Below are 15929 nucleotides of genomic sequence, written 5' to 3'. Positions count from 1 at the left end.
TTTTTCTCGGTCTTCCTCTGGGTTGTTTTGCTGCCAACCTGACAGAGAACACTTGTTTTGCTAATCTTTCTTCGCCCATTCTGTTTAAGTGACCATACCACCTGAGATTAGCTCTGCTACCGCATTCCTGGATGTTGACAATGTCAAGTTCTTTCCTAATATCCTCGTTTTTAATATGATATTGCCATTGATGCCATCTGTTCACGCCTATAATCTTTCCCAGGACTCTCATATCTGCAGTCTCTAGTCTTTGGTCAAGTGTTTTACTTCTGACCCAGCTCTCAGATCCATAAGTTAAAACTGGTTTGAACACTATCTTGTATACAGCTAATTTAGTGTTCCGACTAATTTCTCTCTTATTCCATATGAATTTATTCAATTGACTTCCTACCATACCAGCTTTGCTGATTCTGTTGTCTATTTCTATATTTAATTTACCATCTTCAGTAAAAATTGTGCCTAAATAGCTGAAATGTTTCACTTGTTCCACAGGTTCTCCATTCACAACACAGTTGACATTTTCAATGATTCTGTCTATTTTCATTGTCTTTGTCTTTTTATTGCTGACCTTCATACCATATCTATTACAACAGCTATTCAATTTAGTCAGAGAATCTTGCAGACTTGTAGCGGATTTATTTAGAAGTATAACATCATCCGCATAAAGCAAAGAGCGGACATTAACATCTCCAATTTTGATATCAGGTTTAATACCACTTTCCTTCATAATGTGATCCATATAGATAATGAATAACAGAGGGGATAATGTACATCCTTGTCTCACACCAGATTTAACATTAAACCATCTTCCTGTACTTCCTTCAATTCTAACTGCTGACTTACAACTCAAATAAAGACTAAGTATTGCTTGATATAATGTCCCATTGACACCATATAACTGTAGCGTATTGAATAGCTTGGCACTTTGTCATATGCCTTTTCCAAATCGACAAAACTTAAATACAGATCTCTGTTATATTCCCATGCTTTCTCGACTATTTGTTGTAAAGTGAAGATCTGATCCTGACAGCCTCTATTTGGCCTGAATCCAGCTTGTTTTTCACCAAGCTTTTCTTCCACAATTCTTCTCAACCGTTTCTCAAGAATACTTGCATAGATCTTGCCAGGAACTCTCAGTAGGGAAATACCTCTGTAATTCTCACATTCAGTTTTATTTCCCTTTTTATATATGGGTACTATGAGAGCTCTACTCCAATCATTGGGAATTCGTCCCTCTGTCCAGGCTTTCTGAACTATGCAGTGCATCCATTGTAAGACTCTTATACCACCATACTTCAGCATTTCTGGTTGAATATCTTCTACTCCTTCTGCCTTTCCACATTTAAAGCCTTTGATGGCTTTTTCTAATTCAAGTATGGATATGTATTCCTGACTGCATGCCTGGTCAGTGTTTTTTACCACTGTGCTGTCATCACTGCTTGTTTCATTTAGCACTTTTTCAAAGTAATTATTCCATACTTCAAGGATATCTTTTTCTCCCGTTTTCATGTCGTTTTCATAAAATACTTATAAGCTCTGTATTACTAAAATCTTGGTATTTCTAGCCTGGCTCCCACCGATGAGACCTCAATAAAGGTCGAAACCGGTCTGGGTAGTGGCCCCTTGCCTTTAATACAAAGCATCATACATCTCCTCCAGGAGATGTGCTTTGCATTATGGGTAAATATTAAGATTAGTGATCAGAGCTTATTCTACTTTTACCATGAGTTGCCTTGGTCTTGCACTACCTGCAAGGTCAGCTAGACTTGTAGCACTTGCAGGCACAAACTTGACTTGTTTGTCTGTTTGCTTACTTTGGAAATGGAGTAAAACCAGGTTTAAAATAGCTTGGTATCTTTAACATTCACTGTCCGAGTATCCTATATTCAGCTTTTATTAGTCCATTTGATAAAAGGTTTCACTGGCCTGATAGCTGTTTCAAACTGGTTGGTTGTCGTCAGACACCAGGCAGAAACCTTAAGAGAGCAAAAACTCTCAGCACTAAAGAACTTGAAATGTCAGAGAAATGTATTTTAGTAATTCTTTAGTAATAGTAATATTTTATCTTTAGCAGTATTTTAGTAATTCTGTATTTAGTTTTAGTTATACTTAGTTGAATTTAGAACATATTTTACATTGAAACTGAATTTGAAAACAGTTGAGATATTTAGTTAAAGCAACAGCAAGAGTATCCTTATTATTATTATTATTATTATTTGACACCTCCAGGGAGTCCATGGACTTATCGAAGGAGGGCACCTACTCTACATCTCCACCATTCATTCATTCATCAACTACACCAACGGCATCTCTGTGGTTCACAGTAGATGGCGTTTGGTATTTCCACAGACAATTACAAACATCCATGCCCACGGTGGGATTCAAACCCGCAGCCTTTTGGCTGGAGATCGGATATGCTATTTACTCAGCCAACCATCCTTTAATCACAACAGGCTGTTTTAGCCATTATAATATTGTTTTCACATCATTGCAATCATGTTCTGATAATGTTTTTATCACTTAACAATGACTACAAGATTTGGAAGCAAATATTTGAATTAGCATCTCTTGCCTTATGTCTGGTATGGAACTTCTGTGTAGAAATGTCCAATTTTTGATATGTACCCTCAAGAGGTGTACAGGATACCATGGTATTAACATACCATGGCTCTCCAGCCATTTTCCCATCAATTTTGAATTGTATCAATCAATCAACTAGGATGTTGGTCTTATTCTAGATCTCCCAATACCGCCTTAGATTAGTTCTGTTCATTCTTGAAGGCTGTCAAGTTACTTCTCAATATCTGCATTTTTAATACGAGGCTGACATTGATGTCATCTGTTCACTTCCTTCATTTTTCTCAAAACTTTTATCTATAGTCTCTAGTCTGATCAACTATGTCTGACTGAACTCCCTGATCCGTAAGATAAAATTACTTTAACAGTTTTCTTGTATACTGCTAGTTTGATTAATTTCTCTCTCTCTCTCATTACATCTAAATTTATTCTACTATCCCTCTGCCATATCAGCTTTACTGATTCTGTTATCAATTTCCATATTTAATTTGTCATGTTCACTAGAAAGTGTTTAAATAACTGAAATGTTTTACTTGTTCTATAGGTTCTCACTGGAGAACCTATAGAATAAGTCTTTTCATAGCCTTTAAAATATTTCCTGTGTATTTTCTGAGCTTTTGTCTTTTTATTGCTGATTTTCATTCCAAATTTGTTATAGCAGTTATCCATTTCAGTTTCCTGAAGGTCTTGAACTGGATTTATTTATTTAGGAATATAACATTTTCTTTTTTTTTTTTTTTTTTCTTCACTTCACTCCCATAAAATATAAACATTTCTTCAAATGTTTACATGGAAGGAAAAAAAAAACAAAAAAGAGAGAGAAATACAAACTTATAGTAACTCTGGGTAGACCAAAATTTTTGTTTTACTTATTTCTCACATAATACTTTTTATCTTACTGAAACTGCTATTGAGACCAAAAACAGAATTTTTTTCTACTTCTACAAGATACCAATAAGTAGGATAATGAGCACACACCAAGCAATGAAATTTTTCTCCCACCTAAAGGCAATCACAAACATCTATGCCCATGATTTGAAACCTGCAGCCTGTTTGATTGCAAAGTATATACACTAACTACTTGGGCCAGTGATAAAGTTGAATATCTCCAATTTTACTACTGGGTTTAATGGCACATCCCTTCATATTGTGACTATATAAATGATGAATAACAGTGGAGATAGTGGGCACCATTATCTTTGATATAAATCAAGTGTTCTTGCATCTGATTTAGATCAAACTACCTTCTTGCACCTCCTTCAATTCTAACCACTGACTTGCAACTTAAATCTAGACTATGTGTTGTTCTGTATAATGTCTTGTCACTTACCTCATATAATCATAGCCTTCTTGATAGCTTTTCTCTTGTTACCTTAACTTATGCCTCTTCAAGATCTACAAATCTATAACTGATCTTTATTATATTCCCATGATTTTTTGATTGTCTCAAAGTGAAAATTTGAATTAGACAATATTTGGTCTGAACCCAGTGTGTTCTTTCTTCTCAGTTTCTTTTCCATAATTTTTCTTAACTTTCTAAATCTATATTAACCTTGTATAAATCTTACCTGGAATATGGAAATAAAACTGAATATCACATTCAGTTTTATTTCCATTTTTATAAGATAGGCACTGTGAAAGCTTTACTGCAGTCATCTAGAATTTAACGTTATGATTGGGTCTTGTGAATTATGCAATGTTACCAGCTGTAAAGCTTTTCCATATTTCAGGTTTCTGATGGCTTTTCCTACCAAGTATTGTTTTTTTTTTTTTTTTCCTCCACTGTTTGGCTAACAGGTTAACATACCTGTTCTCTAACCAACAAACTGCAGGTTTGAATCCTATCATGGGTATGTTAGGGGGGAAACGAATTTCCCACCTGGATAGACCAGTGCCCTGCATATTGGAGATCTGAAGTAGCTTGAAAAAGTTCTATGTCTGTTCTCTGGAGTGGATTTCTAGTTAAAGCAACAGCAACTTTAGCTTGTTGCTTTAACAAGAAAACTATCTGCTGTAGGTTTACTTTCATGGCTGGGAATCACATAAAAACATCCAGAATATCCAGGAGTCTGGTTCAGGGCTTTGTGTGTTGATATGTAATTTGAAGCTCCTGTAAGATAAGAGATTTTATTATTATTATTATTATTATTTTTTTCATAGTAATGTATTTTTACTATATTATGGTGGTTTTACTGATTTTATTATATTTTGTATATTTGCAAATATTTTAAGACATATTGTTAAATTAAAAACCTGGCAGAACAATAGACCTGTGTCAAAAGCTAAGGATAATGATAATATGGAACCCAGAAACAAGAACCTTTATATTGATGACATATATTAAGAAAAATTGACCAGAGAATTAGAGAAAGCAGAAAAACGTTTAAAAGAACTAAGACAGAAAAAGAAAAATAAGAGGAAGAAAAGTGGAGAAATTTGTAATTTATCAGTGAATAATAATAATGAGGTAGGTCAGTTAGAATATAAGAAAAAAGAATCGCTATGGTATGGCAATTTGATAATTAATTGTGTAATTTTGCTTCCTGAGAACTGAAAAGATCTGACAAAGATTATTAGTCAGAACTAATAATCTAAGCAGTGATGAATATAGCATGAGAGAGGATATTAAATGGCTTGGTTAATTTATTATCAAGATACAATAGTAATGAGTTAAGAAGGACTATGATAGCAAATTAGTCAGTGTGCAGGCTATGTAAAAAAAAAAAAAAAAGGTGCGAGTTTTTGGATGTGTGGAGTGAGTGCGATTGTTGAAAAGACTTATATAAGAGGGAATAGCTTGCTCTTCGATGTATTTTGCATTAGGCCTAGAGAAATTATTGGAATGAGACCTAATGCAGAGAGGCAGAAAAACTAGATCATCTTGAGAGGATCACTAAAGATATTTGTGTAAGTTCAACTAGTGTGTGCACATAATAGTGAAACAAATGTCATTGAGTTTATGAAGTATGCTTTGGTTTCAAGAGTTTTGGGAACGAAAAGAATTTCCCCATGAGTGAAGCAGACTACAGATGTCAGTATACAAAAAAGTAAGGATGTAACTTGTTATGTCTATATACAAATACCAGGAGCAATATAAACAAAATGGTTGAGTTTGTTACTTTGGTGATTACAATATAGCCTAAAATTATTGGTGTTAGTGAAACCTGGCTTTCAGTCGGATGTAGTAACTGGAATCAAATAAAGGGAGTAGTATGTTTAGGAATGACAGAAGTGATTGGAATGGAGGGGAAGCACTACTAATGATATCAGATGACTTGATTCCATTTAGGATAGAAACTCATAAAAGCAGTAATGTCCCAGTAGCAGTGAGTTTGGGATCATCTAGTGTGAAGTGGAAGCTTACAGGACGATGCCATAGCAAACCTTCCCCCCCCCCCCAATGGAATGCAGTGATCAAGACCATTATAGCAGCACGTGGTACAAGTACTAAAATGTTGTCATCACATTATTAAAATACTCTGGATCAGAGAAAGTTGCAGGAAGATTTTTCCTAGTTATAAAATATATTAGACTTGACAAGAAATTATATTCTTGCTTTAATCCCTATCCAGGTGTAAGTGTAAGCAAACTTAGTATTTTCTTGGGACTGGCTCCTGTTGATGAGACATCAATAAACATCAAAAATGATCTACATAGTGACCATTCCCTAATGCATAACAATATACACATCCAAAAGGAAATGTGCTTTGCATTATAGAATACTAAGGCAATTGATCTGTAGTCATCTATCTACAACTATGCTTGTCATGAAGATACTCACATGCAAACATTTTTGCTTAAACTTGGGAAGGATTAAAAGAAGAATATAATTTCTAGTCGAGTATAATTTACATCACCAGCCTGGATGGCTGAGTGGTTAGCATATCCATTTTCCAGTCAAGTGGCTGCAGATTCGAATCCCGCTTAGGCATGAATGTTTGTGATTGTCTTCTACCTTCATACATCCAATATATATACACGCTCCTAAAATGGACTGGGTTACCATGGGAGAAGTAGACCTAACCCTTCTGCAATGAGAGAGGCCTTCACCCTGTAGCAGGTGGAAAAGACAGGCTGATCATCATCATAATTTACATCTCATGTATGAGTACATGCACATGTACAATCTTGCAACCTAAACTAATTCTTGCTAGTAGTATTAAAAATCATTATTACTATATATTAGCTACATTTTTATATCAAATTTCTTCTCTTATTACATAAATATTTTTGCTTTTTCTAATTTTTGAGTATTTTATTTTACTTCAGGTAAACTAGATTGATAACACGTTTGCTTTGTTTGGTTTTTGCCATAGATATAACTTTCTCCTAATCCATATTTGACCTTGTGCATTGCTTTAATTTTATTTATATGTAGATACTTCATTGCTTAACTTAATTTTTGTACATACATATTTACTAATTTATCTTTGACCATTTATGTATTGCTGTAACCTTTGACCTTGTGTACTGCTGTAGCCTTTGCTATGGTGCAATATGACCTTTGCTGTTCTTGCACCAATAAACCATAAACCAACCAACCAAAACCTATCTAATATGCTTACCATCCCTCCCATATGACATGATCTATATCATATGGGAGCTTGCATTACAAAATTTTAATGAAAATTTTAATATCATTATTAGTTTTTTGCATTTGTAACCCATATGAAAGATTCAAGAACTCATACATTAGTTTTTAAACTAATTTTTTTAAAATAAATTTTTAAATTTTTTTTTAAACCCATACATTCTTCAAGATGACAAATGAAAGGCTTTTCACTTGTCATCTTGAAGAATTCTGTCATTTTATCTCTAGTGTGGAAGTCTGAAGACAGCTATTCTTCATGACAACCAGTGTGTTACTGAGAGGAAGCTGGCCACTCATTTTCAAATGAAGAAAGAAAAAACAATAATGTTCTTTGTTTTAAAGTGAAAAAGATTCAAGTATTGGCACAGTGACAAATTTTAATCTCCATTTTTTAGAAATAAGATGCATACATGATAACTTAAAAGATAAGTGGCAGTGTGTAGCTACATTTTATGGTTGGTGCTAATTCTAGTATTCTTACAACAGTGCATTTCTCAAGAGCGCTGTTGTAAGAATACTATCATACTATCAGGAATAAAAATAATTTACATTTCAGAATATTAAGTTCAGAATATCATAGAATTAATTTAAATTTAACAGTTTCTAATATTTAAATTGTATCTTTAGAGGAGAATTTTTAATGGTGTCTATGCCACTAAGTAAATTGGATGTAGATGAAATTTATGAAGAGAGACCTAACAAGAATAAGCTTACTACTGAAATAATAGACCCGTGGCATCAAAAAAAGGAAACAGAAAAATTTATTACTCAGAATACACCTGAAAATTACTAGAAATCTATAAACAGTTAAAAAAATAAAAATTACATCTAAATGTAGAGAAGCAGAATTAAAAAAAAACAGATATATGTCAGAATGCAGATATCTATCGTAACACAAAATTAGCATATAGCACAATAAAAGAACTTTCAAAAACACAGACTTATACCTCAAGCATCCATGGTAAAATGAAAGATAAAAAAAAAGCAGTCTGATTGGTGAAGTTAAAACAATTTCTGAAATTTGGGTGGGCCATTTTACACAAAGTTTTGCAAATGCTAACGCTAAAAAATGAGGAGACCTAAAAAATATTCAAGATGAAATAGTGATAGTTAAATAGTGATAGTTCTTGAAATAGGGATGCCAAACAGTAAAGCATTATTTAGTACAGTTTATTTCTGTTCCCCCACTCCCTCACTTTTCCATGCAATAAGATACCCTTCAAGGCCATGCCATACATACATAGAGACCCACAGCCACCTCATTTTGGGGGGGGGGGGTTGTCAGTTTATTTTATTTTATTTTTTTTTTTATGTTGGGCCCATATACCAGAGGTTGGCTGGTCAACCTATAGTACGTTAGTACCATATATGAGTAGTGGTTGGGAAAGGAGAAACTTGTTTGCATTTGATTTGAAAGCCTATATGTTGTATTCCTTGGGAAATACGTCAGGGGGAAGACCATTTCCCAGTAGCAGGATGAACGGTGGTGTTGCAGGCTGGCTGCCAGTTAGTGCACAAGCTCCAAACCTGTCACTAATGAGTAGAAGGTTTCTCCCATCGACTGGTGCATAATCCCACTGCCACATACTCTGCCAGGTCATGCTTGGAGAGGGAGCATGAATATGCAGGAGGAACTTTTTAAAGTTGCATTATGGCAAGGAGACTAGTCACTATGTATGGATGTCCAAGACTATCTTCTCTTGCTGCACATCCCCACTCTATCCTTCCATCTAACCACAACCAAACTAATGATGACAATAGCACTGCAACTAATAAATTAATTCCAGTGAAAATATACAATGCAACCAATCACCATATATAAACCATTCTAGACTCAACTCATTAGAAACTCACTTTCACATCCACTTCACTAATATCCATGGCATTAACACCAACATAAATGACATTCATCATCACTTAAAGTCATCCAAGACCAGATCACCTACTTCTGACAGAAACCCAAATAGCACTACATTCACTACTATCCACTCCAATGTCCAAATTGCGCACTACTCGCCACAAGGTTTGTGAGATCAGGCATTGCATGCTAAAGTGGCTAATTTAGAATCCCCTGCTTTCAACCTCCTCTGACACAAGGCAACTTATTATTATTATTATTATTATTATTCAGGCCTCCAAGGAGTCAAAAGACTCATCGAGGGAGGTCCTTTCTAAGACATAAAGTCTGTCAAGACTCATCGAGGGGAAGTCCCCCCCTGAGAAACACAAAGTTTATCATACCACTCCTTAAACCCACTGACCGTTCTCGCTCCCACCACTCCATCAGGCAATGCATTCCACGGCTCAACCACCCTCCACACAAAGAAACCACTCCTTACCCTCTTGCTCACAGTTTCCTTTCGTAACTTCCAGGGATGGCCTCTTCTCATCATTCCTTCCCGCTGATCAACCAAGCGAAAGAACTCCCCAGTGTCAACCCTGTAACCACCTCTCAACAGTTTAAAAGTCTCAATCATATCACCTCTCCTTCTTCTATCCACCAAACTCTGCAGTCCACATTCTCTCAGCCGATCCTCATAACTATCCTTGTACAGTCCTGAAACCATCTTTGTCATCCGTCTTTGTATCCTTTCCACGGTTAATTTATCCCCTTCAAATCCTGGGGACCAAATCTGAGAACAATAGTCCAAGTGTGGTCTGATCAGAGACTTATACAACGGAATGATAACCCTCTTATCTCTGCAGGTCAGTGTCCTTCTCATAATAGCAGCAATCCTCTGTGTTACCTTCACCACCTTTGCAATATGTCCCCTAAACTTCAGGTTTCTATCAATCATCAACCCCAGATCTCTTGTCTCCCCTACTTCCTCCAGTATAACTCCTCCCATAGAGTATGCAGCATCCCATCGATGTTTCCCAAACCTCAAGACCTTACATTTTGCTGCATTAAACTGACACCCCCATTCATTTGCCCATCTATCTAGCTTATTTAAATCCTCTTGCAGGGCTACCACATCTGCACTATTACTAATAATCCTTCCAAGCTTCGCATCATCCGCAAACAACTGAATATCCCCCTGCAATCCACTGGCTATGTCATTGATATAAAGGTTAAACAATATAGGTCCTAGTACTGAGCCCTGTGGGACCCCACTTGTAACCCTCTGCCTCCTGGAAACAGCTCCACCATACACAACTCTCTGATACCTATCAGACAGCCAATCCTGAATCCAGTTGACCAATCTGACATCCAGACCCATGTGCTGCAACTTAAATATCAGCTTATCATGTGGCACCCTGTCAAATGCCTTCGCCAAGTCTAAGAAAATTGCAGTATATGCCTTTCCCTCATCTAATGCTCTTGTAACTTTATTATAAAAGGCTAGCATATTGCTAAAACAAGAGCGTCCTTTCACAAATCCATGTTGATTCTCACAGATAACATTACCCTCATCTGCCCAATGCTGTACACGGTCCCTCACTACTTTCTCCAAGATCTTAACAACTACTGATGACACACAGACTGGCCTATAATTAGACACTTCCAGTCTGTTACCACCCTTATGCAATGGCACTATCTTACCTTCCTTCCATTCCCTGGGCACCTTTGCCAAAGCCAGACTTTCATTGAAAAGCCACGTTAAAGGTATTGTCAATTCCCTAGCACATTCTCTCAAAACTCGTGGCGAAATACCATCCAGTCCCACAGCTTTACTGACATCCAGAGTACTCAGTATCTGAAACACACTCTCCTCCTGTACCTCCAGACCTCGTACCAGTCCTATCCCTCTAGCATTAAAACTGACTCCTCTAGGATGAAATACTCCAATAAAGTGTTCATTGAACAATTCCACTATGTCCTCTGCATCAGTCACTCTATTCCCATTTTTATCCCACAATATCATTCTTCCACAGTCATTTCTCCTCCTACTGGCCACATAGCTAAAAAATTCCCTAGGATTTTCTTTGGATCTTAGGGCCAATCTCCTCTCATATTCCAGTTTCGCTTTCCTTACCACACGAGTCACTCTTCTGGCCTGTGTCTTATATTCCTCATGCATCTCTTCACCTGTCTCCTTATATCTCTTCCATAGCCTCTTTTTCACATGCAATTCCTGTTTAATATTGTTTGTCATCCACTTTACTCCAAATTGCGCCCTCTTCTTCACTCGTGGTATACAACTTACCATTGCTGATAACAAATATTCTTTCACAATTTCCCACGCACTGGTGATATCCCGGCCTTCCAATTCCTCCCTCCATGAAACTTCCCGAAGTTGACGTCTAAGACTATTATAATCACCTGCCTTATAATTCCACATAAGTTCCCGTCTCTTCGATACTCCTGCATGTCTATTCATTTTCCAAGTCAAAGCCATATGGTCACTCTCTCCAACTGGTGGGAGAGACGTCAACTCAGTTATTATCAACTCTTCTGATGCTATAACCAAATCCAAAATTTTTGAACCTCTTGTTCCCTCTGTTACATGTTGCCTAAGACATTTGTCCCTCAAGAATTCTAGAAATTTCATTCCCCTATTGTTACATGCATCTTCCTCTCTCCAATTTATACTACTGAAGTTAAAATCTCCCATAACAATCATTCTTCTTGCACTTGCCAAACTTAGCTGTCTAAACATCTCCTGGTCCCCATCCTCTGTGCTCCTGGGTCTGTAGCAACACCCCACTAAATATCCTGTCTTGCCTACCTCTACCTCACACCATACGCTCTCAAAATCATTTGCCTCACTACCTTCCAAATTCTCCACTCTTAGAGGACATAGGTCATCACTTATCATAAGCAGCACCCCACCACCACGCTTTCCCCTCCTATCCTGGCGAAAAATGCTATACCCAGTGACTTCTATTCCTGTTTTTATATCCCCTTCTGTCAACCACGTCTCAGTGATCGCAATAATTTTTGGCCAGGCTGATGCTATCTGCGCCACCAATTCCTCTCCCTTATTCCGGATACTCCTGGCATTAGTATACAGCATATAAATGCCATTGTTTCTATACCCAGCATTATCCCTTCTAGACTCCACTGGGCTCAGTCTTACCTGACATTGTCTCCCTTCTCCCAAGTATCCATTCCCACAAGAGGCCACCCCTGCTATCATCCTCCCTGGGACACACTGACTCGTTCAGAACAGCAATCTCTCCAGATGCCTACGTCCTTCCTCATTCAAATGCAAACGGTCTCTCGCAAACAACTCCTCTCTTTCCTCAAACGCACTCCAAGCATCCACATATACCAGTCCTCTCTTGTCACACATTCTCGCTATTATGCCATTCAATATCACCGCTCTTCTGCTCAGCTCATCATTATCATACCTAGGCAACACGCACACTATTTTTCCTCTCTCTGTCTTCTTCCGTACAGTCTCAAGCAAAAATCTCATATCTCTCGCTGCCCGACTTACATTACCACTCAAGTCATTCGTTCCTACCATCACAATCATCTCATCCACCCTTTCACTTCTCTTAATTGCCATAGCCACCCTTTCTATTGTTCCTCCTGGCAAACACTCCTCACGCATCCTATCCTGAACACCACGGATCATTGAGTCACCATACATTATACCTCTTACCAATCCATCGCTCCTATTGTTTCCATTCTCTCCTCTTCTTTCATTCCCATACCTCTCTCTTCTACTGTTTCCATTCTCTCCTCTTCTAGCACTCCCATACATCTCTCTCATTCCCTCTCTCCTACTGTTTCCATTTTCTCCACTTCTAGCACTTCCATATCCCTCTCTCATTCTGTCTCTCCTACTACTGTTTCCATCCGCTCGTCTTCTAGCATTCCCATACCTCTCTCTCATTCCATCTCTCCTACCGTTTCCATTCTCTCCTCTTCTAGCACTTCCATATCTCTCTCTCATTCCGTCTCTCATACTGTTTTCATCCTCTCGTCTGCTAGCATTCCCATACCTCTCTCTCATTCCTTCTCTTCTACTGTTTCCAATCTCTCCTCGTCTAGCACCCCCATACCTCTCACTCATACTCCTTAAATTCTCTCTCTCTCCTACTCTGATTCGCCTGCATTCATCTCTTCCATTCTCCTAATCTTATCTTTCATACTTCTGCTCTCATTCACTAGACATTCCACCTCCTCTTTCAACTCATCTATCTCCCGCTGCAGGTCAGTCACTCTTAATCTAAATTCACTCTCCCAAACAAAACCATCTCCTAAACTTCCACAGTCACTCACACCTTCCACACTATCAACCATTATTTTCTCATTCTCTCCTATCATACTACTCGTCTTCCTACATTCATTCTCCGTTCCTGGAGCAACAAAGTCGGATATCGATATATCTAATGTAGTTATTTCCTCCAACTGCCTGCATTTTGCACACATACGCTCTCCACTCTCTTTAACAAACCACATATGTAATTCCTTAGAAGCATACATGCCGCAAGTACTGCATGCCACAAAGTCCCTTATGATATTGCTAATAAACTTAGACCACTATCTTGTATGTCTTCTCTCAGAGAATGCCCTTCCTCAAGCCACTCCTGACCTCAAATCCTCTGGCATAATAAAGGTGTTGTATGAGATGACCTCTGGAATTCTACTTGCTTTTTCATAGTCTGACTTGCTTCAGTTCATCTGAAGTAACAGAAATTAACCTCACTGGCATGAAGGTCTTCATTCCCTGTTCTGCTCAGAATCCTCGTCCATTTTCCAAGCACTGGTTCAGCATAAAGTGTATCACAGCAGTTGAAGAAAAAAATTCAGCTTACTGTGGGTGGCTCACATAAAAAAATAGCTTCATTCTTTACTTATATTAAGGCATGCAAAAAATGGAAAAACAGTCATCAGCAGATCCAGTTTCATCAAGGTCAACAGCAGAAAACTTGCCTCCTGTCAAAATGGAAGCCGTGCTTTCTGGTCCCTTGCTAAGGCTATTGGATGCAACTTCTTCTCTCCTGCACTTTCACCTCTTTCTCTCATCCTGATGGCACCACTGTTACTTCACCCAAAGATAAAGCTGGCCTCCTAGCATCCCTTTTTTCCTCAAACTCCAAGAAGGAAATGGATAGAAAACATCAAGAGTGTAAGTAGTCTAACACAAAAACAAAATAACTTGACTGCAGATAGATTGGACTAGAAAGTTTCATCATTGTCCTACTTAACTTACCTTAGGCAGATGAGGAGCATGATAATAATGAAAAAGTTTATTTTAAAATAAATTTTAAATCTATGTTAACAAATAAATGTTGCATCATGGAGTATTTACCTGTGGCCTAGCTTAATGCTGAGCATCACATCTCCAGCTGGAATGTTCACTTGTTTGCATACTAAGTGTTCTAATTTTGCCAATCTTCAAGGAATGCATTTTAATAATCACATTAAATAATAATAATATTATTTATTATTACTATATTAATAATAATATGTATATATAATATATTATTATTACAGGATTTCTTTCACACAACACTTCTCTACCTTCTCTATGTAGTCTGCTTTTTTATATTTATTTTGCATATTAATGTCTTTTCTTATTTTTTAAAAATATTACATTGCAGTTTGTTGTAACTATTTTTTGGAGTCTTTGTGCCATTGATGAAAATCTTGTAATGCCTCCTGCTTTGGCAGCTGTTTATCCACCATTATTGAATCATTTGGCTGTAAGTATTATTTACTTTAAACTATATGCTAATACCTAAACTATAAAAGTAATGCTTATTGATTATACAACATCCTTCTATGGCATCTCAAGCACCATATAAGAAAACTGCTAATTAATAGTCAGTAAAACGTTGGCACTTCCAAGGTTCATAGACCTAATTCTAGTCAAAGTCTTAGAACTTTGTGCAAGAAAAGTTTGAATATGGCAAACTCTAAGTTGCTGACCTTAATAAACAGTTATATAATTTGGCCTTCATATGGAAGAGAAGGATATCTTGTAAAAAAAAAGTAGGCTGATATGTTGTGTTTATAAAAATATCTTGGCTAATTTCATTATCACCCCCCCCCCCCCCAATGTAGCTAAGTTTAAATCAAAGGAAAAGGTGATTTGTCACATTTAGGCATAATCCTCTGATATAGTTGAGTATAAGAAACTTTTCAGACCTTTTTTTTTTGGGAGAGGGGGGCTGAGTCAGCCAATTTCTCAGAAAGGGATATCTTTTTCTTCTGAAACTATTTTATTTTTTCCTGTGAAATAGAACACCATGTTTTCTCAAATACTTTTCACATTATTCATTCTATTTTACTTTTTTTAAATATTAGGATATGTAAATTATTTTTTGCATGATCATGAACTGTAATCACAGCAAAAAATTGGGACATGTAGCTTATTTGTGATCATGTCCTTCACAGCTTCCTTCCGTTGCTATTAGATCAGTGGTTCCCAAACTGTGCACCACAGTGCCCCAGGATGCTACGAAATATTCCAGTATTTTCAGTGAAATCTTATTAAGCTGTCTTGCGAAAATACACTGAAGACACAATTTGGCAGCATGGAACTAACTTACTTTTGGATATCAGTAAAAGATGAATATCCACGGCTAAATGGTAAAGCTCAGTAAATCTTAATTCCATTTGTGATGTCATATTTGTGCGAAGCTGGGTTTTTGGCAGTCGATGTGATAAAAAGCAAGTATCAACGCAAAAAACAAATTTCCTGTTCCATGCAAAAATCAACGTGGAACAGGAAATGAGGATGGCTGTGTACAGTTTGATTCTAAGATTTGAGAAGATGTGCAGTGAACAACAGGCTCACCCATCCCACTAATTATGATTTATTTATTCAATGATTTGATTGTTCAAAGTATGTACAGTGGT

At 37.0% G+C, this 15929-nt stretch overlaps 1 protein-coding gene and 1 long non-coding RNA gene across 8 annotated transcripts in view; one reads left to right on the top strand and one right to left on the bottom strand.

Moving 5' to 3' along the window:
• LOC150097475 (uncharacterized) overlaps window positions 1-15929 on the bottom strand; it is a 287535-nt gene that overhangs the window by 32318 nt on the left and 239288 nt on the right. The window lies entirely within an intron of this gene.
• LOC150097478 (androgen-induced gene 1 protein-like) overlaps window positions 1-15929 on the top strand; it is a 124522-nt gene that overhangs the window by 59451 nt on the left and 49142 nt on the right. For both annotated transcript variants that reach the window (XM_090406714.1, XM_090406715.1), the window contains exon 4: window positions 14669-14770. In XM_090406714.1, coding sequence (XP_090262840.1) covers window positions 14669-14770 — 102 coding nt within the window. The remainder of the gene's footprint in view (window positions 1-14668; window positions 14771-15929) is intronic.

The sequence above is a fragment of the Typopeltis vanoorti genome, chromosome 17, assembly GCF_054136105.1.
Source record: "Typopeltis vanoorti isolate ZY-2024b chromosome 17, IOZ_Tvanoo_1.0, whole genome shotgun sequence".
Taxonomy (NCBI): Eukaryota; Metazoa; Arthropoda; class Arachnida; order Uropygi; family Thelyphonidae; genus Typopeltis; species Typopeltis vanoorti.
This window is presented reverse-complemented; position numbering and strand designations above follow the sequence as displayed.